This window comes from Tympanuchus pallidicinctus, unplaced genomic scaffold (assembly GCF_026119805.1).
Source record: "Tympanuchus pallidicinctus isolate F22 unplaced genomic scaffold, pur_lepc_1.0 scaffold1, whole genome shotgun sequence".
Classification (NCBI taxonomy): domain Eukaryota; kingdom Metazoa; phylum Chordata; class Aves; order Galliformes; family Phasianidae; genus Tympanuchus; species Tympanuchus pallidicinctus.
In genome coordinates this window covers 100,947,380-100,971,027 of record NW_026294618.1, presented here as the reverse complement: position 1 = coordinate 100,971,027, position 23,648 = coordinate 100,947,380, and the positions used below count along the sequence as shown (strand labels likewise).

General features: G+C 51.0%; 2 protein-coding genes across 16 annotated transcripts in view; both read right to left on the bottom strand.

The window, feature by feature from the left end:
* Positions 1–451: 451 nt before the first annotated feature.
* OTX1 (orthodenticle homeobox 1) lies at positions 452–3,082 on the bottom strand. Its single transcript, XM_052699308.1, has 3 exons — positions 2,709–3,082; positions 2,144–2,295; positions 452–1,638 (listed from the first exon to the last, which is right to left on the bottom strand). Exons 1-3 carry the CDS (start codon positions 2,803–2,805, stop codon positions 883–885), a joined length of 1,005 nt encoding a protein of 334 aa, XP_052555268.1. The 5' UTR covers positions 2,806–3,082; the 3' UTR covers positions 452–882.
* Positions 3,083–4,501: 1,419 nt separating this feature from the next.
* EHBP1 (EH domain binding protein 1) overlaps positions 4,502–23,648 on the bottom strand; it is a 196,896-nt gene continuing 177,749 nt past the window's right edge. For 14 of the 15 annotated variants that reach the window (XM_052698968.1, XM_052698987.1, XM_052699034.1 and 11 more), the window contains 4 exons: positions 9,990–10,089; positions 9,081–9,154; positions 5,100–5,214; positions 4,502–5,037 (listed from right to left, as the gene is read on the bottom strand). In XM_052698968.1, coding sequence (XP_052554928.1) covers positions 4,947–5,037; positions 5,100–5,214; positions 9,081–9,154; positions 9,990–10,089 — 380 coding nt within the window. In that variant the 3' untranslated portion in view covers positions 4,502–4,946. Of the gene's footprint in view, positions 5,038–5,099; positions 5,215–9,080; positions 9,155–9,989; positions 10,090–23,648 lie in introns of those variants that run through there. The other variant, XR_008210268.1, reaches the window with a different exon arrangement.

Sequence of the window (23,648 nt, the reverse complement as noted above, 5' to 3'; positions counted from 1 at the left end):
TAGCAGCGTTAATTAAAAGCAGCCTGGAGCCTGCACCCGCAGAGAAGTGTCCCTGCACAGCCTGTCCTGCTGGGAACCCCCGGAGAGAGAGCATGGAGAGTGAGCACGGGGTTCGATATGGGGTCTGCTGGTGGGCACTGCATGGCTGAAGGATCTACGGGGCCACGGCAGGGGGCAGGAAACCACCTCCCCTTCCCCACATTTACCCCAAAGGAGCTCAGCTCCCTCCCATTCCCCCATCCCTCCCTCCCCCCTCCAAAAAAAAAGTAAAAACAAAACAAACAAAAAAAAACCAAAAAGAACCCAAAACTTTTTTTTTCCTGTTTTTCTTTCCTTTTTATTATTTTTTTTTTTAATTTTTTCAAAAAGCTTTTTGTTTTTTGGTCTGCGGGTCGGCCGAGCAGCCCTTCCCTCCCCTCCTCTACCTCCTCCTCCTCTCCAGCCCCACCGGCCCCTGGCGGACAGACGGATGGACGGAGGTGGCCCCGGTAGGGGAGAAAAACTGAGAAATGAAAATAAAATTTTAGGGGAAAAAAAAAAAAAAAAAAAAAAAAAAAAAAGAAGAAGAAGGAAATGTTAAAGTTGCATTTTTGCATTGGGTTCATGGCCATCGACGGTGGCCCAGGAGCATCAGCTGAAGGGAACGGCTGCAGCGCTGGGCTGGAGCCGGTGCTCATCCATCCCAGGAGCGCGGCCAACCAGGAGCAGGGAGCCTTTGGGTTTTTGTGTTCCAAGTCCTCTTCCGTTCCGTTTAAAAAAATAATAATTATAAGAACCCGGCCGGAGGGGCGCGGGACGCAAATAAATATCAGTCAGGAGAGACGGAGCCGCTGCCGAAGCGGGGAGGAGGCCTGGGGTGGGGGTCGGTGTGGGGCCGGGCCCTCACAAGACCTGGAAGCGCCAGGAGGCCTGGTCCTTGTAGTCGAGGCAGTCGGGGGAGTTGAAGTTGAGCTTCCAGGAGGCGGCGGCGGCCGGCTCCTTGTAGTCCAGGCAGTCGGAGGAGTTGAAGGGCAGCGCGGTGCCGCCATAGCCCTGGTGGTGGTGGTGATGGTGGTGGTGGTGGTGGCCCGAGCTCTGGCTCAGAGGGTGGTGATGGTGGTGGCCCGGCACCGAGGAGGGACCCATGGGGCTGAGCTGGTGGGGATGGTGGTGGGAGTGCATGGGGGCCAGGTAGGAGCTGCAATCCACTCCCCCGAAGTAGGACGAGGAGGGCGGTGCGGGGTAGCCCTGCCCGTACCCGCCGCCCTGGCCGTAGGACACCGGGTAGCTGGCGGAGGCTGCGGGCCCCGCGCGCTGCATGCAGGACGCGCCGGTGGGCGGCAGGGGCTCGGGCACCGTCACCCCCGCCGGGGCTGCACCAGGAGAGATGGAGGCCGGGCTCCAGATGGACGAGGCCGTCGTGCCCAAGGAGGCCGGGGCAGCCCCGGCTGCCACTGCAGCCCCTGAAGAGGCCGAGCTGGAGGAGGAAGAGGAGGCAGAGGAGCTGGAGGCGGCCGCCGGTGGTGTGAACTGCCCGCTGCTCTCCGAGCCTGAGCTCTCACGGGCCGGCGATGACTTCTTCTTGGCCGGGCGGCTCTTGGCTCCGCCGCCGCTCTGCTGCTGCTGCCGGCACTTGGCGCGGCGGTTCTTGAACCAGACCTGGAGGAAACGGGGCTATGAGCGGCGGGGAGAGGAGCCGGGGGCCCTGCTTGCCCTCCTGCAGCCGGGCGGCCTCACCCGCACCCACACCCCGCCATTACACCCACGGAGCCCTGCCCGCGCCCCGACGGCATCACCCCAAATGCCCTCAGCGAGGAGTGGGGTGTCCCGTCCTGTTGTACTGGGGTCACTGGGGCTTGAGGCTAAGGGAGCCCACCGAGCTGAGGATCCCTCAACAAATGACCGCGGGGAAGGGGCCAGCACCTGCACACCCACCCTGCAGGCAGCACTCAGGGGCCGCTGCTGTGCAGCAAGGCAGGACAGGGGCTGTTAACCCCGCAGGGCAGGTGGAAGGGGGAATACAGATTAAATAAGATCGAAAAAAATTACAAGTGACCAGAAAATAAACAAAAGCCCCTTCCCCTGAGCAGCACAGCCCACGCACGCCCCAGGGAGACCGGCTGAGCATGGCCGACGGCGCCGAGTGCCCCGGTCCTGGCAGTACCTGCACTCGGGACTCGGGCAGATTGATCTTCAGGGCCACCTCCTCCCGCATGAAGATGTCGGGGTAGCGAGTCTTGGCAAACAGGGCCTCCAGCACGTCCAGCTGCGAGCGGGTGAAGGTAGTGCGCTCCCGGCGTTGCTTCCTCGGGGTGGCTGCAGGCAGGCACCGTCACTGTGGCACCGCGCGGCCCCAGCACCCCGCGGTGGGGCGTCCTCGGAGCATCCCCCCCCTCCGCTCTGTGGACCCCACTTTATGGAACCCCTTGGGTTCCTCGACTGCCGTGCGGGGTCGAACCCCATCCCGCTGCAGACGGGGTGAGCAGAGAAGCACTTGGGAAGGATCAGGCCCGGACGCGGTAGGAGATCCGTGGAGATTTCGTTGTAGGGAAATAAACCACACTTCCACCTCCCCTCCTCCTCCCCCTTCTTTTTCTTTTCTTTCTTTCTTTCTTTCTTTTTTCTTTTCTTTTTTCCTTTTTAAATTTTCCTTAAAATTCCCCGCGGAAGCGAACGAAATCAGGGGGGAAGGAAAGAAGGAGAGGGGGGGGGTCGCGTTTGGGACTCACCCGGGTACCCGACGGAGGGGTGTAGCAGGTCCATGGCCGGGCCCGGCAGCCCCAGCCCGTTCATGCCGTACGGGGGCTGCTTGAGGTAAGACATCATGCTAACAGCCGGGCGGGTTTCCTCCGACGTCCCGCAGGAAAGTAAAAAAAAAAAAATTAAAAATAAAATAAAAATAAAAATAAAAATAGTCGCAATAGAAATAATTAAAAAAAAAAAAAAAAGTGAGGAAAAAGAGGAAAAAAAAAAAAAAAAAGCCCAAAAAAACGAACGCAACAAAAAGAGCCCCCAGACGAGAGGCAGAGCCGCGCCGCCGCCGCGCAGTGTTCGGTCCGTCCCGCGGCGCCGACGCGCGGTCCTCGGGCGGCGGTGGCTGAGCGGAGCGGGGTCGGCCCGGTCCTGCGGGGAGAGAGCGGGGTCAGCGAGCCGCAACTTCGCGGTTTGGGAGTTTTTCTTTCTTTCTTTCTTTCTTTCTTTCTTTTCTTTTTTTTTTTTCTTTTTCTTTTCTTTTTTTTTAAATAATTATTCTTTTTCGAAACGAAGGCGAGTTGCGGGCGAGCGCCGAGAGGCACCGTCGCCCGGCGATGGGGAGAGATAAAGCAATTATTTAAAAAGATAATTGGATTAGGAATCAAAAGGAGGGACCGGAGGAGGGAAGTCTAATTAATTTAAAAGCGAGCGGACGGGGACGTTTTAATTAGAAATGGACGAGAGTTGCAAAGAAGGAGGGAAGAAGGGGAGCGCGGAGCGGCACCGGCACCGGGCGCGGAGTTCCGGGCCGTGGGGGGGGGGGGGAGGGGAGGAACGGGGGGCGGCGTGGCCGGGACCCCCCCGGCCGGGTCGGGCCGGGCCCCCCCTGCGCGGCCGCGGAGCGCGGGGCGGAGCGGAGCGGGGCCCCCCCGGGAGGGGGCGGTGGGGGCGCGCAGCCCGGCCGGGCGCCCCGCGTTACCTTGCCGCCGGCCCGCGCTGTCGGGGCGATGGAGCCGCGGCCCTGATGAGGTTTGATCGCCTCCGCGCCGCCCTACCCTTGTATGTGCGCGCAAAGCCCGTGCGTAACCAGCCCGGCGCCAATCCGCGGCCGCTCCCCGCCTGACTGACAGCCGCCCGGGCAATGGCAGCGCGGCCCCGGGCCCCCCCCGCCCGCCCCGCGCCGCTCCGCACCGCTCCGCGCTGCCCCGCGCACCGCTCCCAACCCCTTACCCTCTCCCTTTCCCCTGCTCCGCGCCGCTCCCGCACCGCGCTGCCCTGCGGGCGACGGGACGCGGCGGTTCCCTAGGAGAGGAAGCGGGGCGGGTGGGGTGAGGGGGGAGTTGCGGCCCCGGAGGGCTCCAAACTTTGTGGGTTTCTTAAGAAAAAGAAGAGAAACCCGAGGGGACAGGCGCGGCGCGGGGCCGGGAGCGCTCAGCGGCGGTGTGCGCGCCCCAACGCGCCGCCCGTCCGCTCTACAGCTGAACGCGAGCGCACCGCGCACAGCACCGCGCACCGCACCGCGCACCGCACCGCACCGCGGGGCTTTCACTCCCCCTTGCCTCCCGCCCCCCCCTCCCCCTTCTTTTTTTTCTTTATTTCTCTCTTTTCCTCCTCCTTCCCCGGTTCCTCGGCGGCGATTCCCCGAAGCCCGACGGCGACGACGACGAGGAAGAGGAAGGCCGCTTGGCGCTCCCTGCCCGGCTCCCCTCGATCCCCCCCCGCCGCTTCGGGCCCCGCTGAAGTTTCCCCGCCCCGCGGTCGGGTCGGACCCGACCGACCAAACTTTGCCCCCCCTCTCCCTCCCCGGCAGCACACAGGAGGCGCTCGGTCCGGTAAGAAAGATTCGGCTTTTATTGAAAACGCTCTCTCCGTCTCTCGGCACTGTAATAAATAAACGGGGGCTCCGCGGGGCCCGGCGCAATAAATACGGCCCGGGGACAGCGGGGGGGGCTGAGGGGGGGGGCGGGCCGGGGCCTGGAGGCCTTCCCCGTGGGGTCGGTGTTGTATCCTCGGGCCCCTGTAACCCTACAGCACGAACCCGGGGTTGCGCGGAGCTCCGGACGGGACCCGCCGGCTCCGGCCCGAGGGAATGGGAAGGCTGGGGGGAAGAGTGTGTGTGTGTCTGTGTGTGTGTGTGTTGGGGGGGTTTGATTTGATTTGATTTTTTTGCAAAACATTTTTTTTTCTTTTTTCTTTTTTTTTTTTTTTCTCTTTGTTTTTCTTTCTTTGCAGCCTCTCGTCAGCGTTTCGGCAGCGCAGGACGGGGCCGCCGCTCACTGCAGGACGCATTTCTCTTCCCGCTTGGCCATCTTGCCTTTGTTTTGCTCCAGGGTCCGCTCCAGGTGCTCGTCCTCCTCCTCGGCCCTGCGGAGACACCCGGGGGTGAGCGGGGGCACAGAGCCCGGCCCCCCCCGCCTCTCACTCACTGCTTCTCCTGCGCGTCCAGGTCCCGCACCAGCGCGTCCCGCTTGTTCACCAGCAGCACCAACTCGTCCAGCAGCAGCTGCTCCCTCCGCTTCTGCGCCTCCGTCTTCTGCCAGTCTGCGGGGCGGGACGACACGGTCACGGCACGGCACGGCCCGGCGGGACGCAGCCCGACCCGATGCGGCACAGCCCGGCCCGGCTCTGCCCTACTGGGCACAGCCCGCAGCCTCTCCGCCACCCCGCCCGGCACAGCCCGCCGCCGCCCGCCTCGCCTTTTCATTCTTGTAACGACTTTTAGCGATTAGCCCCGTGATTTCTGTTCCCCGCGGGACTCCGCACCCGGAGAGTCTCCCCCCGAAGGGGCTCCGCAGCCGTTCGCCGTTCCCGTCCCGGCCGTGCCCCGGGGCTGCCGCTGTCACTCACCGCGCGGCCATCCCCGCCTCCCTCATTAGGAAGGTAAACAATGGGGAGGGAGGCGGCGGGGGGGTGAGGGGGAAGAGGGGAGACACCGCTCCGAAAAAAAAAAAGAAAAAGGGGGGTGAAAACAGGCGAAAAAAAGGGGAAAAAGCCGCACGGGCGCTCCCCGCTTTTCCCTGCGCGGGACACGAGGCCGCCTCGGGACGGGCGCGGCGAGCGCTGAAAACGGGGCGCAGCGCGGAGCGACCCCCGGGGGCAGCGCACCCCGCGTGGTACCGGCGCAGCTTCGCACGAGCTGTTCGCAACGTATTTTCTTTTTTCCTTTCCTTTTTGTTTGTTTGTTTTTGTTTTTTTTTTTTTTCGTTTCAGCTCCCCATTTTCAGCCGCAGTTACGGCTTTGCAAACGGCGAACATCGGGCGAATATTTCAGCGTCGGCCGCGCTCGGCCCTACTCTTTTTTCCTGCTAGGTCCCCTCTACGAGCTGCCCTTCTCGTTGCCCCGTGGGCTCAGCGACACCGCGTCAACGGAACGCAACGATTTGTCCCGTGCTCCCTGCGTCTGCCCATCCCCGGCACATCAGACGTGCGGTGTGCAGCTTTTACTTCATTTCCCGCAAAAGGAGACCCATTTGTCCCCCTCTCGGGTGGCGAGTGGCAAAGAGAGGGGCCGGCGCCGAGCTGTAGGATCACATCCCCTATTGGAGCTCTCTTCAAGCTGGCTTCGCCCAACAGCGTCCCACCGGCAGCCCCTTGGGGTGCCTCCCTGCGGTGTCGGGGTGCCAGGCAGGCCCCCACCTGCTGTGCCCGAGGGCCCTCGGTGCTGGAAGGGCTGAGCCCCACGCAGCCGTGGGACGAAGCTGCAGGGCTCAGTGCTGAGAGCCGTGGGCACCGCGCGGGCTGCAGTGACGGAGTTTGTGAAACTCGCAGTGGAGCAGAAACGCTTTCAGTTCTTCGCTGACTTCGCGTTGCCTTTTTTCCCCCCGCTGCTCGCAGTGATATAATTACTTGGGGCAAACGGGCGGCCGGTTCCCATAGAAATGCCTTAGTGGAAGCGGGCTAAAGTTCTTGCGGGAAAACCCGCAGCCCCGGCGCCGCAATAACGAAGCCGGGCACTTTGATGGAAATTAACGGGAGTTTTGTAAGGAGCGCGTTGGGGGATGGCAGGCAGCCCTTATCTGCGGTTCCAGTCAACTAGCAATCCTGAAAGAGTTTGCATCATCATCAGAGCAGCCCGTTTGATAGGATTCTGTGCTGCGCCTAATCAATCTATGGGATACCGGGCTGTGCGGTGTAACAAAGCTAAAATAGATTTACAAATGGGGTTTTAGAGGATAAGCTCCTCCACAGGATTACATATTGATTTTAAATATAAAAAGCTTATCATATAAACCATAACTACAAAAATAGTGAACCTATGCATAAATCCTTTTAGAAGAGCACCCACTTCAAACTGGAAGCCAGGAATAAATCAAGATGTACAAAACGCTAAAGAAGATCCATTTCTTGGGCAGAAAACGAACACCCCCCTCCCAAGGTGTGCAAAAACGAACTTATCTCTCCTAAGGAGGCATTAAATCTTGAATTAAGGAAGGAAAAGAAAGAAGGGAAAGGGGGTGGAGGCGGCACTGGGGCCGTGCGGTGCAGAAGGATGGCCCCGCGTCCCCGGCCCCGTGTGGGCAGCAGCACGTTGCCGAGCTGCCGGGCAGCGGCGAGCTGCTCTCTGTCCCCCTTCCCATCTCTGCAGCTCAGGGAGGCGGATAAAAAGTCCGGCTTTTGTTTGGCGCTCTCCTGTTTCGTAGCAGCGCTGCAGCCGCTCGCGCACCCCGCGGCCCCGTCCCGCAGCCGGCTCTGCCCGCAGCCTTCCTCGCCGTGAGCAGCGGGGCGAACTGCCTGCGGGACACATCAGCAGCACGGCCACGCGGGGAAGTTACAGCGATTCGCCCCAGCAGCAATCGCCATCTCTCAAGGAGTTCTTTGGATTCATTTTTTACTTTCCAACCCGGGTCGGCGTTCTGCCTCACAACCCCATCTTTGAGACACACGGCCCGGTTGGCCCTGGGCTGCGTTTTGCTTTCTCTTTGGCATTTTGCTGTCCTTTTGTTAGGAGGACTTCTCCTTCTGTGGGCTTTGAGGTAGAAGCAGAGCGCTGCCAAAACTTCTGATGGGGTAACAATTTCCTTTATGGTGCAAAACGCTCAGCACAGACTTTGTTGCATAAATAAAAATAATCAAATTTTCCAGCGCACCTCCATTTATTCCCTAAGCCCCTGTTTACCCTATCATCAATAGTGGGGAAAAAAAAGAAAGAAAGAAAGAAAAAAACAAAAAGGAAAAATAAAATAAAAAAAAAAAGACAAAACCTTGCTGGGTTTCAGCATCGCGCTCTGAACTTGCAGAAAAGAAATGTAAAGAAGACAGATGTTGTCCCAGTCAGTGTGAGCAGCACAGGGCTGCTCTGCCATCCCCAGACAGAAACACATGGGTGAGGCCACCGAGCATTTAGATTTAAGGTTTGAAGCACAGTATCTCTCACGTCCTCCTTGGTTTTAGAGCGTTCCACGTACTGACTGTTGCAGTGGTATGATTCCCTGCTAATCCGGCTGTCTCTGCAGCAAGCTGTGTGTACATTCCTGACCCAAGTTTACCCAAGGATATGGTGCAGGCAGCCTTATGCAGAAACACAACCACAGATGGACAGATAGGAAAAGCTACCTGCAACCTGCTGCTTTCCTGCTCCAAACTTACGCTGCTAGTGAAGTCTCCAAACTAATTAGAATCGATTTATTATGGATCAGGTACCTTATCAGGTGAAGAAAGAAATTACCATGGACAGTCAAAGGGTTAAGAGGTCAATACCGAATAGCAAAATCAATTTGCATTGATCAGACAAAAGGTCCATTTTGCAGAGCCCAAAGGATTAACTTTTAAGCAAACAGCTTTGAACTATACGACAGCATTTGTGACTGAGAGCTATAAGCAGCACAGCATTATAAAACACTTAAGATATTTAAATAAGAAAATAATGCAGGCAGTGGGTTAAGCTATCTGGATGTTTATTTTTTATTATGAATCATCCCTAGGATTATTATACAATTCACTCCAAAGCCTTGTGGAAAGTTTGGGCTGTTTTCCTGATCCCGCGTGTCAATCTGCCCCTGGGCCTCGTTCAGGTGAGGTGACTGAGCACAGGGAGTGCAGAGAACAGAGAAAACGGGTGTGTGGTTCTGCCCTGATCCCAGTGTCTCCCCAACCAAGTGTTTGCTTGGCAAACGCACCGCTTTGCCATAAAAAGGAGATCCTTTTTCCCAGCAAGGTGCTGGGGTGAGACCCAGCCGCAGGGCAGAAGGCAGAGCTCCCTCCGGCAGCTCGCCCCGTCCAGTCTCTGCGGCCAGAAGCAGCGCGACGCTGCTCCAAAACCAGCCCTGCACCTCCTTAGTGCTTTCACCTACATGTATGCCAAGGCTTGGTGCCCCATATTTTTATTTTTCCTGACTGAACCTTGCACATGGCACCGAGGCCCGGTGCACCCGCGGCGTGCCATTACCAGCAGCACAGCCAATGCTTACCTTCGATAGCCAGCATGGCGCGCAGCTCCCGGTTCAGCAGCTCGTAGCGCCGCTCCAGGTCGTGCTCTTTTTCCCTGGGTGAGTTGCAAAAGTTCATCAATATGTTAATTACTAAATCATTAAACACTTAAAAGAACCTTTAACTTGCATTGATTTTAGGACTGGCGACCGACTTTTCTCTGAAAGTTTAAGCTACTCCAAAGAAGTGATACACAAACTTAAAACCCCGCACGATGGCTAACGGGGCCTTTAATGCTCTCTGTTGTACTGAGGGAAACAGTTATTTCACATCCATCCTCAGAGCTGCTGCTGTGGAATGTCCCAAACGTAAAACATTTCCCTGGATCTAATGAGCAGATTCCAGCATCGGCCCATTCACCGAGATAACACCGGCAGTATCATCCTATAAACATTTTGCCCTAATGAATAATGAAAATTAGACCCGGGATTAGAAAAGCTGGATGTTTGGAGGTGGAATCTCCTGTGCACGGCAGCACGCTAGGTGGCACACCGCAGGAGCTGAGCTGCAGGGAGCAGAGCTGCACCCAGCGCTGCCTCTCCCTGCTGGGAAAAGCTTCCTTCAGCCAGGGCACGGCGCGGAGCCACCCGCCCGCTTCTGAAATGTAACCTGATTCTACTGTAGGGCCTTTGGAAATGTACCTACGCCTCGTGTTTCATATTTTTTCACAACTCTGGTTAATCTCATGTCATTGCACGCTCTGCACTGTCAGGTCTGAAATATGAGGAAAACAAGTTCCCCGATGCGCTGCGCAGATCGCCTGCGTTCCTCGTTCTTGAGGAAACATTAAAATCCAATGGCAAGAAAGCAAAGAAGTTTTGTGCCTGTCTGCTGTGTAAATATTCAGGTAAATCGGCCTTCTGGACTTATGTGTGTCCATCTGTACTTACAGGAGGGAAAGCTGGTTCATCCGTCTTATCAAGGCGTTCTTCTTGTTAACCAGCATGAACCACTCCTGCATCATAGCTTCCTCTTCTTCCGTGTTTCTTCCTGCAATAGAAAGTGCTTCTTTACTTGGGTGGCACTGCACAAGTTAAGCTGTGTATTTCAGTTCAGTTGTCGGAGGATCCACCTCCCCTATCACACAGCATCACAAGGCAGAGTCCCCGTGGTACAACTATCACAGCACTGCACTATAGGAGTCCTGAAGTCCAAAGATGTTAGCTTCATAAATAGAACTTTGATAGCAGACATTTTTCATCGTATATTTTAAGTCTACTTCTGAAGTAAACTATATCATCGCTATGTTCCCAATGAAAAAAATAATCCTGCTGCACCCAAACCCATTGTGGTGGGCAGGACCACCAGGCAAGCCCAGTACAGCCAGGATCACAGGCCATCGGGGCACACTGGGAGAGGCATGCAGCACCTCAAGGGCCCTGAATGTGCCATCTGAGGGCACTGGTGCAAGGGAAGGAGCAGGAAGCAGCAGCAGGGCACTGCCGGTGGGTGGCTGCTCCTAGGGTATGTGCCTTGCTGCACAGCTGCTCTCCCCCTGGACCTTTGCTGCTGGTTTTGTGTAGAAAAAATCACGCCACGTTTGCACGGCACTGACGATGATATTCAGCAGTTGTGCACTGCCCCAAAGAGGATTAAGACTCATGGGTAGAGTTTGCTGCTAAGTTACAGATCAAAGGTACTGCTGGATCGGGCCCACTAATGGGGTCTGCAGTTAGGAACAGTGACAGTTGGCAGTGGCAATGCACCCAGCAGCCCTCATTTATTTGGGGGTGGCAAGGCAGAGGGAAGGATTGCTTTTGCCCGTTCCGGGATCACCACGCAGCGAGTGAACAGAAGTTCTCACAGCCACAAATACGTGGCCCTAGGAACACACTGCTCAACTTCTGGCACTAATTTCACAATGAGCAACCTCAGGGCGAGCACCTAAACCTGAGATAGGAACTTCTTTCCCTTACTGTGTCCCCCCAGACAGAGTTGGCAGCAGTGCACAAGGAGGGAAGCCGCAGGTCAGCGCTCCCAAGGGTGTTATTTCGGTGATCCTGTGCTGACACCGAAGGCCGCAGAACGTGCTCTGGCTGGGCTGGTTTAAAGAGAGTTAACAAAGTCGGTATTGTTTTACCGAATTTTTAATCTTTTCGGTAGCTGTTTTTGTATTCACTTCGGACCATGTGATGCCCTGACACCAGTCATGTGATAGCGGCTGCGATAGGCACAAATCCCCGGGCAGCAACAAAAGAAGAAAGAAGAAAAAAGAAAAAGCTGAGAAAAAGCTTGCCATTTGGAAAAAGGCCAATTGTACCCCGGTGAAGGCCTTTTTGATCAGCAAAATGACACATGTGTGCAATATTAATAGCGCTAGATGGTGATATTTTATTTGTTGACCACGAGCTTTTAAATTCTTGTGCACGGGGCTGAAACAGATTCTTCCCAGGCAAGCGAAATAAAAGATGAGCCACCAGACATATGATTTTTAAATAACTCTTTTCAGTACGTCCGGTACCATGCGCTAATTTGCTTTTTTTTTTTTTTTTCCTCCTTTGGTGGAAACACTTTTGGCCGAGAAAAACCAAGCGCTCCTTCGACAGCAGCCCTGCGAGCTGAAACCACGTTGGCAGTGCCTGAACAAAATGCACCGAGCCTCTCACCGCTCTCCCCGGGCTCGGCACACATCCGCCCTGCAGAACCCCACTGCCTCGCTGCTCGCATTCGTGGCCGCTTTCCGAGTGTGAAACGAGGGTTTCTTTCCCTCTCTGCAAAGGTCTGAAAATTAAAACGGGAGTAATATCTGTGCTCTGAAAAAACCAGCCCACTGTACAGATTATTTAAATGAAGCGGGAAACGTGTTGGAGAACGGATCGATACCGCGCATGCAAAGCCCTTATCTGCGCCAGGGCAGGGATGGGAATCTATCTCTCGCCCACAGATCTTAAACTTACATTTCCTCCCATAATACACGCACTACACCATTGTTTTGGATAAACAACAACAACAACAACAAAACCCTTTTAGAGCTACTAAGTTGGACCATTACAAATTAATCCTGACTTTAATAACTGGTTAAAGACCCCTTCAGCTTTATAAGTAACAAAAAATATTAAAGCCTGTGATCACAGCCAGCTTTTCTCATTTCTCCTCTCACCATTTGTTATTTAATCCAATACTAGTAATCCAATTTGTCCATCAGACTTTTAAAGGGCAGAATGCAACTTCCCCAGCTTAGACACTTTTCAAAGTACAATATATTTTTCAAATGAATGCTGGATGTTTCATTTTTTCCCCAACTGTTCCTAGCTCTAATGTATGAGGAAAAAAAGAACAAGATGAACATTGTTCGCGCTGATTAAGTAAGAGCTCATTAAAGAGCTGTCAGTGCCGTACTTTGAATATGCATGAAGCATATAATCAGATCTAGTACCGTCACTAGAGGAGAATACGGTAAGTACAAAGGATTGATTTAATTACTTAGAGTGGGCTGTGGTGGTGAAGCAGCCTTGTTAGTGGCAGAGAAAGGAGGCTGTATTCCAGCACGGCCAGGGGAAGGAGGCAGAGTGAGCTTCTGCCACAATACCTCACCTCGGGATAAAGCACTTTACACCGCAGCTCAAAACGAAGACTGTCAGCTCGCTGAAAAGGCCCGAACTCATCTCACCGTGTTTAACTTCACCTGGTTAACTACCAGGCAGAGCTATTTATTCTCTTTCGTGCTGATTACGGCTCTACATTTCACCCCGCAGCTCAGCGATGACTTCTGAGCGCGGCCTCGGAGCTCAGCGCACAGGAGGAACGCCGAGCCAGAGCCGAAGGGAGCCGTAAGCTCGGCACATCTCTGTGTAAGCACCCAGCACAGCCCTCCGTGTCATGCTTGCTTACTACATATGCTCTAAGGCCAGAGCTGACAAGGTTTAGCTCATTTATTTTCTCTTTTTCCTCTCCTCCTCCTGTTTCCCGACCGATACACTCTGCTTCTATCCTTCTGCTAGGAAATGAAGGGGGTTCTCTCCACGCCATTTTCTGATCAGACTGTCCAGCTGGAGCGCTGAGGGATGCCTGCTCCTCTCTCCCCCTCACCTGTCATCCCCCAGACCCCTCCTTGGCCACCAGGGTAGCCCAGGACACCAAACTCTGCCCTCAGACACCAGAAACTCCACCAGCTCCTGTGCTGTGCGTCTGGCAGGGGCATCTCCCACATAGGGCTCAGGCAAGGCTGCAGCGTAAAGTTTGATGCTGTTGTCCTAGGAAGCCACGATTTGAATAACAGTCAAAAGACAAAACAACCAAACAACCAAACAACCACTAAAAAACAGCTCTCCTCCCCGCTCCAACTTTATTTCCTCCCATGGTTCATCACACACATTCTAACAGTATTTTCATGACTGTTATTCAGGAACAACTTGAGCCAATTTTCACCTTCAACGCTCAAGAATTACAAGCATGCGTGTATGTTGCCGTTTTTTGGAGAACAATACAAGGGACTGCCTTATTTTCACGTTGCACAGCCTCCAGGCAGGCTTTATAAAATACCTTTTCCTTCACTTTCTTTGGGATTTACAAATGGATTTTTGTTTGAATTGCAAGCTAATTATTTGTTCAATATTTAAATAAGGAGCATTTTGACAAATGCCTGTTCTGAACCAATTTCAAAGAGCAAACTGCTTTTTTTTCCCCCTTTCTTTCCTGCTGAAAATACTTTTAACACACCCTTACCATCAGCAGGCGATTGGGACGTATATGTGCCATTAGATCCATTATTTTAAAGCCTTTTGGGCAGCCAGTCACTAGATAAACCAAATATGGATTAACATAGTGAAACTGTACATCGCTAAGAAAACAGAGACTAAAGTGCTACAAAACACCCTGAGTACCACTTAAAGAGAAGAAAAAGTAGCAACATGCATGGACAGGATGGGTCTGCAGTGCAAATGGATGAACACAGCAACTCCTCTACATGATACACTGTTGTAAATCTGTCAAGATAAGCCAATAGATTCATACTTAAAAAAAAAATCCTCACGTGTAAATGTATTTAGCCGTTGTGCAAAAATGAATTACAACCTACAGCAGATACATAATAAAGGCTTTCTATCAGCATCCCCTACCAGCCCATTTGGTCTGGCAAGAAATAACAGGTTCACAGAAATCACTTTGCATGCTGTCTCAAGCAGTAATCGTTTTCAAATTTTATTTGCACTGCGTATAGTGTGCTCCATGGTGTCATGTTAAACACAGAAAGCTCCCCATCTCCCCATTTACCTCAGCAGAACTACACGAAAAACAACCTACTTAAGACAGAGCCCATTCTTCACCCATTTGCTGCTGTTTACCCACAGTTTTAAAGCAGAATAGAAGCAGCTTTCTTCCCTCGGCGCACTTGGGTGAAGAGGGCAGCAGCAGGATGCCAGCCGTGGGAGCAGGAGCGAGGCGAATAGTGACTGGAATTGGCAACTTCGACCCGTTCCTCTGCTCTGAGAGCTGTGCTGTTTGCTGTCTGACAGCAGCAAGGTGACCACCGTGGGCTGTCCGAACGCTGGCAAATTCCACAAATTCTGGAAGCATACAGCACTGTGTTTGTTTGCCTGCTGAAAACCAATCGGGCTGCATTCGGGCAATTAGGGGGACAGGTTTTTACGAGTTTCTGTACTAGGAGCTACCGGACAGATTGGCTTGGTTACCTGAAGGAGAACATGAACAGCAAATAAAGGAATAGTTTGAGGATGTGCCTCGTCTTGTCTCATAGGAACCTGAGGAAATGCACTGAAATTGAAGGCGGTGTGTTCACAACCGATAAAAGAACTCTCTGTGCCCAAAGCCTCGGCGCTTACCATTGAATGCGTTGCCACAAGGCGATGTTGAAACTAAGAGCTCAGCAAGAATTAAAAGCGGGCTGAATGTTGAACGGGGGAAGGCAAGGCTGTACCAATAAATACTCCGACAAACAAACAGCAAACACAGGAGCGAGGAATCCTCCCTGCTGTAGGACAGGGGCTAGCTTCCTTCAAGAGTGGAAAAACTTTGGTGGAAAAACTCAAGAATTTTAGTTACATTATTCTGAAAAGCTCTTAGCGTTGAAAGAAAGCCTCCAGTAGGCAGTGTGAACAGCTGGGCTGCTCAACCTCGAGCTTCACACCTTCCATTCCAGCATTACCACGCTCACCTTTCCTCCAGAATACTTCTTATTTCACTGACTGACAACCTCCTTGGTTATTAAAAATCACTGGAGTGAACAAGAATAGCCACCAGGAGACGTACGAGATGGGTGTCTTGTTTAGATGGCCCTGCAGGAGTGAGCGCTAGCGATCAGCCAAAGCCCTTGCACGATTTTTCTGAATGGGAAAATGCCGAAGAAACACTGTGAAGAAAAATGCATGGCCACTAACTTGCTGCCTGAGAGCAGTTGAGAAGACGTTGATGTCCACACAATGAAGTCTCATAAAGGTGGGTGCCGACTGCCAAGAATCTGCCAGGCTGAGCTGTATTGCATTGCAGTCTGACTGCTTTGGCCCCCAAAGCACTGTAACCCTAATGAAACAGAGCCTTGGCCAAGGGATTTCCTTTATCACAAGAACACATCAAATTAACTTACTATCAAGCAGAAAACGTCTAATTTCTTTGCCTTTTGAAATGTAATAAATCAGAGAGCTCATTGAGAACTTTGAGAACTGTGCAAACAGGTTGGGGCTCTCACCACAGCGCAGCCCACGCCAGGATTTCTCCTACCCACAGCTGGACTAACACAGAGATATAAATGCCTGCAGACCATGGCCTGGCAGCCCAGGCCTGACTACCTGAGGTTGTCCCAGGACACAAACTTCCATGTAAGATGAGAGAGTGCTGATTATTACCTGTGCAACACAGTAGCCATCAGAAAATAACAGACAATCAACAGAAACAAAATGCCTGGCCTTGATAAAGAGAATAAATACATTTTAAATGGGAGGTATTAATTAACATGAAGAAAACACATAGCTTGTAGCCCAAAATTCAGACAGCAAGGGGTGAGAGTCAAGTGAAAAATCAAGGGACTCCTATAAGACAGCAATGCTTCCTTCCCAAGGACAATGCCTGCAGGGATGCTCACACAAGACAGAACCAACACTTGTCCCTCCCTACCCTCCAGAATTCATTATTCCCAAATTTGCTCCTGTGACACAATTTCAGAAGAAGCCTGGGCTTTGGAAAGCCATCAAACCTTTGCTTGCCGCACAGGAAACAAGCGTCATTAATTGGGACATCTGAACCTCTTAAACCATGGAAAAAAACATCAATTCTCACTTGGAAATTCACCAAGAGCTGGATGGCAATCTGGCAGACAGAATATTTTGCAGGTCAAAAAGCAGAGTTGGATGCTTTGCTACCGGTGACAGTAATTACTCAACGGCTTGTGGCTACTTCTCGGACCGGTGCCACCTACCTGCTCACAAGGTGATTAATGGCTGGTAAAGATCCTGAAGTGAGAGGGAAGTTGAAGTCTTTGGACTGTGCTCTTCCAAGGGGACGCTTCCTTCAGAATGCTTAGTCTTGGTCTAGTAAGGGGTGGCGTGCAGTAAAAAAGAACTTCTTAACTGGGCGGGGGTGAATTTAACCCAAACAGCTGCCTGATGTGAGATGATGGCTGGCACCGAATATGACCGCGTAGCAATGTCACTGAAGAGGCTGCTCTCACTGGGAGCTGGCAGGTTCATACCTCTGGGACCTAAAGCTTCCCGGGGCTAACTGGGCACATTTAGCTAGGCCAAGGTGCCCCAGGGCTCCACGGTTCCCAGCACTGACAGAAAAGGTGGTTTTGGTGGTAAAGGGGAGAAAAGAGAGAAAAAATGAGAGCTTTCTGCAGAGCACAGCGTGAGCTGGGAGCCCCAGGGTGACCGCGGTGCCTTTCTCCTCACCACTCTCTTTACAGGCAGGCCCTGCTTGTGGAGAACGCCAGCTTCCAGGCACGGAGCCAGAGACTAGGCTGACCACATGAAAGACCATTTATACTGCAATACCGCAAAGAAAGATGGAAAATCAGCTAAAGAAGCAAGTGTCTGTTGGGTCTTGCAAGACTTTTGGAAGGCTTGCAAGTCTATTCAGTGTGCTGAGGGCTCTCCCAGAGCAGCCTCCTGCTATGCGGGCAGTGCTGCCTTCAGGCACTCTCCTTCACTGCCATGATGAGGATATAGCTGGGGAGGGCATGGAGAGCAGGTCAGCTTCTCCTCCAGCCCCTGGGCAGCCAATGGCAGAGCTATGTTGCTTTGAGAAAATAAATAACTGCTGCCATTTCATCGCTGGGCTTCTTTACAGTGGGATGAACTCAAGCGGGGAAGGCTGACCACGTGTGCTGTCTGCATTTGCTCTTGGGAAGCAAACCTCTCCCAGCAGACGCACTGATCTGAGATCCAGCAGAAGCGGGGAGCTCAAGGCCGAGCTCCATGCCGCGGTGCAGCCCGGAGAGTCTGCCCAACGGGAACTGCGCGAATACTGGGCACCCAGGAAGGCCCATCTGGCTGGTGGACCCTCAGCAGAACCAACCAGACCGCCTCGCAGGAGCTGCTGGGAGGAGTCGGAGGTTGGGGAGGATGGAACCGGCAAAACAGGAGGCTTTGTGGATGGAACACGGCGGGAGGGAAACTGAAAGAAAACTGACCTGGAGAACTCAGGAAGGAATGGACAGCGAGCGTGGCACGCTGCTGTAAGAGCTGTGGGGTTATTAAGTCGTACTTTACGATTTGGGTAAGATAGGAAAGCATGAGAAGATCACACTGACTTCCCTACCTAGTCACAACTTTTTTTGTATGCATACACACCAGCATTTCTCCTGCTTTCTGCCTCCCATGCAGGCAGTGACAGCAGCCTGCACACGCAAGCTTGGGTAGAAAGGAGTTAGTCCAAGGAGGTGTATTTGGAAAGAAGAAATAAGCATGCAAAAGGGCCTAGTATACAAATGTATCCCTTCCTGCTGGTAGGGAGGACAGTGACAAAACCAACTTCTAAACAGAGACCATCTCTCATGCAAAACTGAACACCTATAATTTTCCTCCCGTAGCATTAACGCTGGTGGACACAAATCCACATTCACTTTGGAAAATGCCAAAGAAATGTCAGTGCAATTGGTTTGCAAAGCCAAAACTTGTTCTGGGGGCTGCGGCACACACCAAGTGCAAATTCCCATTACAGACCGAGGGACTCCAGCAAGAAGCATTCAAGACCGTATAATGCTGTCTGGTAAATACAGCTCGATAATCAGGATTGTGAAGGTGCAGAGCATATAAGGGATTTATTTTTTGATAACCAATCTGTGCACATATACATCATCAAGCGCCCATTGAGAAGCAGAACACTCCAAGTGATTAATACAGCTAAAGGGGGCAGATAAGAGATCAATGACAAAATCACCTGGTTAAAAAAAAAATAGTAAAAGGTGTTGCATTAAAAGGGCTTTTACTTTGCATGGCAAACAATACAGAGAAACCTGTATTTTAGCACTTGTGCTCAAGAAGCACTCCAAAGTATGCCAGGATGAGAAGAGAAACCATCCTTTCTAATAATCTTGTGACAAAAGCTAAAAGACATCATCCTATTAACTAGTGATCTCAACTGCTAATGCAGAGTACTTCCTGGTGCCTTTTATGTAGAATGCTGCTATTAAAAAACCACTAAACATTCACTGCCAACAACACGGAATCATTCATCTTTTATCAGCATCTCTTGTTCGAGGAGTATGAGAGGGGCTGAAGGTGTCATTGATATTATAGAGTGGAAATTAATCAGAAATTTTTCTCATATTTTCCTCATCACACTAATTTACTTTTGTACAAATTTTCCCCTGCTAAAAAGTTCATACCCAGCCCCCTGTTGTACGCTTTTAAGTTGAGAATATTCAACGAGCGCGTCAACTGAAAGGCACCAGGTCCCAACACAAAAAGCATTCGAAATTCTCATTTAGTTGTCTTTATTTTGCTAGCGCCATGTGGTCCTTGAAGATGTAGAAAACACGGGAAGCCGAGTAAAGATCAGAGCAGGCTCATTAGCATTCTGACAAAATTGGAGTGGTGGAGATGTATAGTTTGCCTAGTTTGTCGTTTTGAAAGCTACCGGTGGTAAGCTTTCTATTTCATTGTGCTTTTGTCTTTTTTGGGGGTTTTCAACACAGCGGGGTGTTTGTTAGCCTAGGTTTTCACAGTGCATTGTGGGAACCTTTCCTGCACATTCAGTCTATATAGTATCATTCGAATTCAAGTCAAAAAGTTTTTGTTTTTTTTTTTCCTATTTATTTCATAATAACCCAGACGAACGTATAATCATCTGGCTGTCAAAACCCATCCTGCCTAACACCTGTTTCATCATGTAAAAAAATAAAAAATAAAAAAAACCTCTGAGCTGCATTTTAAAATAAAACTTTTCAAACACGTTGCTAGCTTTCTTCAAAAGACAAGATAAGAAGAAATTAATTTAAATTCTGCTGTTTACAATCAACTAGGAATGCATTTGAGACAGATCCAGTCGATTAGAATTCAAAAGAGACTCTTTCCCTCTATAAGATCCCAATTCTATTTCAGAGCCTCTTGAAGGAAAGATTGGTTTATGCTCCAGAATTATGTAAATACTGAATTACCTCTTAGAAGACCTAAAGAAGTTATTACTCCAGCCATTTGATTTATTTTTTTTTTAACATAAGGCTCACTTTGAAGGGCTAAAAGGGCTACATTAATGCTGCTATTCGACACAAACATTTCCAAGTTGCAACGGAATGGATAAAGGTCTTTTGGGATGAATTTATCTGCTCAATCCTTGCGGTTGCCCTCCTCTCTCGGATGATGACCCAAAAGAATGTCAACAGCTCATTTCCCAGAGCGCTGGGAGAGCCCCTGTGCCAGCCATCATCTGCGTGCTCTCGAAGCAACGTTTCAAACCTTGTGTTCCACAAACGTTTAAAGAGATCTGCTCTCACCTCCACCGCCCTGGCAGTGATTGGGACACCAGTGCTTGGGGAATGCTGGGCTGCTGGAGCCCAAGTGTGACAGCCACAAGGGCGTGTGACCCGAGAGCTTCCAATTCCTGCTGTTGAACTGAAGCCATGCTGTGGCAGTGGCAAGCAAATGCTGAGAACCCACATATATTGACTCGTCCTTAGTTCAGCCTTTCAATTCTTTAATATGATGTGTCCAACTGCCAAAATTGCAGATACCCCTTTGGTATGGAAGGATCAGACCTGGCTCGAAAGGAGTTACAGCGGCCATTATTCTGACACAGTAGATTTTACAATGGAATGGGGATTAAAGGTCTATTTATTTAGCAATGAGGAAAAGGATAAACAAATATTAAGAGAAAGATCCGCTTTACACAAACCCTTCAAAACTCTTTCTTTTTATCACATGCCCAAACAGCATCACTATGCTTGCCAGAAGAGCGAGCCTCTTCCTACCAAGGACACAGTCTGTCAGGCCAGCGAGTGATCCTTGACCTTTAGGCCCCAAATAGCACAGGCAGGTAAGGGCAGGGATGCGGCCCTGCAATGCCCTGGCTGCAGAACTGGCAGATCTCCATGTCTACATCCCTACATCGCGTCTACATCCCACGTGAAAGGCAGCGGCTTTCATCCTGGGCACAGGCAGTGTTTAAGCTGCCCGTCATTCCTCCCCCCCAGCCGAAAGCAGCCCCCATCCTGCAGCACGAGGCAGCAGGAATATGTTAAGACGAACAAAAGGCAGAGTTCTGCCAGCTCCGAGGTGCCACCTTTATTTCAAATCTGCTTTTAATCACTTTGCTCCTTCTCATTCAAACTCCTCGCAGAGCCGAGTAACCTGCAGACTGTTACACGCACGGTGGCGAAGACGACTGAATTATTTTCTATACTTCGCAATGTGTGTTTAGCTGCAAAATTATTTATCTCCTTCACTGCGTTCTGCCGCGAAAGTTTCCCCAAGAAGAATCGTCTGGACCAGCCATATCAAATTAGAGGGCAGTCAGGAGTGTCTAAGTCCAGCTTTAAAACAAATATCATAACAATTACTTAGCCATATGGAAAATAGGGTATGTCTTTCCTGAAAGCTTTTATACATTTTCTATCTCAAATTTCAACTTCATTAGAAACTATTTCTGACTAGCAAGCTGCAAGATTGCTAAATATCTGTTAACTCACCATGAAGCAAGAGACTCTTTTTTAATGGCACAACTTTTCCAAGATGCAAATGAACAATAATCTAATTTCCAGACTAAATTAACTGAAGGAATCATTTCAACGTGTTGCAAAGTCCCAGGAGCGATGAGTGGCAGCCCCTCGCTCAGCCCGGCCCGCGCCGCTCCCAGCCCCATCTGCAGAGGAGCCCACATTGTGCTCGTGTTTGGGTTCCTCTGACTTAAAGGCCAGATGTTTCACAAATGACCAACAATCGGAGGTTAGAATAAATTAATGACTGATTTCTGAGCTTTGATGGAATTAAGCATACTTCTTTTCTCAATGTGCCATGTGAATGTTCTCCCGTTAAACTTTTTTTTTTTTTTTTTTTTTTTTTTTGACAAGTGAGGCCACCCGGCAGAAAACAACTGATGCAAAACCCAGGAGTAATCCCTCTGTTTAGTTCAACACTGTGGTTAGCCTTAACACTGCCTCTATTATCCAATGGATTTAGAGAAACTTTCATTTATTTGTTGGCCTCGGTCTTCAACTTTGTTGCCTTCTTTAAAGAGCCCCAGACCCATTCCTATGTAAATACATTTGCATGCAGCCACAATGACACTTTCTGGGACTCTGATTAAGCTTGCAGAACCAGATAGCTGCAGTGTGCACATTTGTGATCTCCACGTAAGCACTTTCCCAAATACATACGAGCAAATGAAGCTGATGTCACCCTCGCCCCAGGAGTTTAAAGAAAGGCTCCGTGGCAAAGCACAGCCCAAACCCCAAAGCTCTGTCCCGCAATGACAGCGTTACACGGCAGCCAGCATCGAGGAGCTACCGTGACACAGTATTTGCACCCAACACCACGTCCTTCTCATCTCAGAGCTGTAAGATTGAGGCTTTTTTTGCTGCAAAATATCCTCTCCTAGCCTGCTCCACAGCAGAATCCCTGCTGTAACAGTGACGAATCGCAGCTCCTTCTTTTGCACTTGCCTTTTCTTGCTGCCTCTGTTTATAAGGAGTACCCAGAGTATAATGTATGATTATACACTGTACACAATGCAGCCTTCCTGCAGCCAATTCAAATAGCAAGCTTTGCATCCAGCAAGTCTATAATGAAACAGCACCAGGATTAATCCATGCAATTACAACCCACAAAAAATGCAGGTGGACAATCAGCACGATTTTGCCCTTCCCATGTACAAAATGCCACTACCTTAAAGGTTTAAGTTCTGTAAGAGAGGCACGGTGGACTTAGAGCACACACCAGGAGCTGGTTTTGTGATTTCCCAGGCTCTGATGACTGCAGGCCACAAACTGCAGCTCCATGTATCCCTGCAGTACCTTCGAGGAGATAATGCCTTCTTCCAGGGCTAAAATGAACATCCAGCTCCTTGCTTTTGCAAGACGATCTGTTTTAATATAGTTTTTAAAACTTCATACACAAAACTTCTTTGAAAATGTTAAGGCATTATTCAAGACAACTGCTACACATATGATGAAAAATGAAGCTAAAATATCAAGCTTAATCACACACAAAAATGCACTGCTAGTAGACAACACTTCGCATAGCTGCCAGCCTCTCAGTGAAGGCACCAGCACCATTCAGAAACCAGCTCTGATTTACACTTTATTTCCTTTATTCCTGAGGGCACGTAAGTCTCTGTAAATAGCATATACAGACCCAATTTCTCTCGTTGGACTCAGCACATCAATACAAAAGCAAATGAACTACCAAAGTGCCCTAATTAACAATTTTGCAAGTGAATGCAGACATCAGTGCCACACTGCAGCCATTAAAGTCTATTCCTCCTCATATCTGTTTCTGTTAACATTTCAATATAGACCAATTAAATGACCTTTCCCCCTCTCAAACTCAATTAAGCTATTTGAACATCAATTGATAACTTGCCATGTATTTATGCAAAACGTGCAAGCCAGAGATTCATTTTTCAATCCTAATGATGTTTTGAAGAAGGAAAACCACCTCAGCTCTCCTGCCATGGTATCCCATGGGGCTGGGCTGTGCGTCCCAGGCACCCAGCAGCACAGTGGCACTGCGGTGTGCACGGTGGCCTGGCAATGGGCATAGCAGTACTGAGGATGGTATGGTAGCCCAGCAGCGGGCACCCTGGTGGAGGCAGATTGCTGCTGAGTGCATGAGGGCCTGGTGGGCACTGCCCTGAGGTCACAGCAGCGTGGGGACAGCCGCCTCTTTCAGCCTGTTGGAGCATCGCGGCGTTGGGTCACTGTCAGCACGTAGCAGGGTGGCAAAGGGTCACAGCAGCCAACTTGTGGAAAGCCAGAATTCTTACTGTCTTTTTTTTCTCTCCCCTCTTTCCCCTGCTCTTGATTTTTCACAACTCATTCTGCAGCAGAAGAGCTAAAGAGCCCTCCCTCCTTCCCCGGCAGGCACACGCTGGAGCTGGGCTTGCCTGACCCAGGTTAAAAGAAGCAAGTCGAGGACATCTGCATTTTCCCAAGGGGCTGAGTA

Excerpts from the sequence above, each read along its gene's own strand:
- OTX1 (XM_052699308.1), bottom strand. The coding sequence starts at position 2,805 with ATGATGTCTTACCTCAAGCAGCCCCCGTACGGCATGAACGGGCTGGGG. Across the intron at positions 2,296-2,708 it reads CCCCTCCGTCGGGTACCCGG|CCACCCCGAGGAAGCAACGC; the intron begins GTGAGTCCCAAA and ends GCCTGCCTGCAG. Across the intron at positions 1,639-2,143 it reads TGCCCGAGTCCCGAGTGCAG|GTCTGGTTCAAGAACCGCCG; the intron begins GTACTGCCAGGA and ends CGTTTCCTCCAG.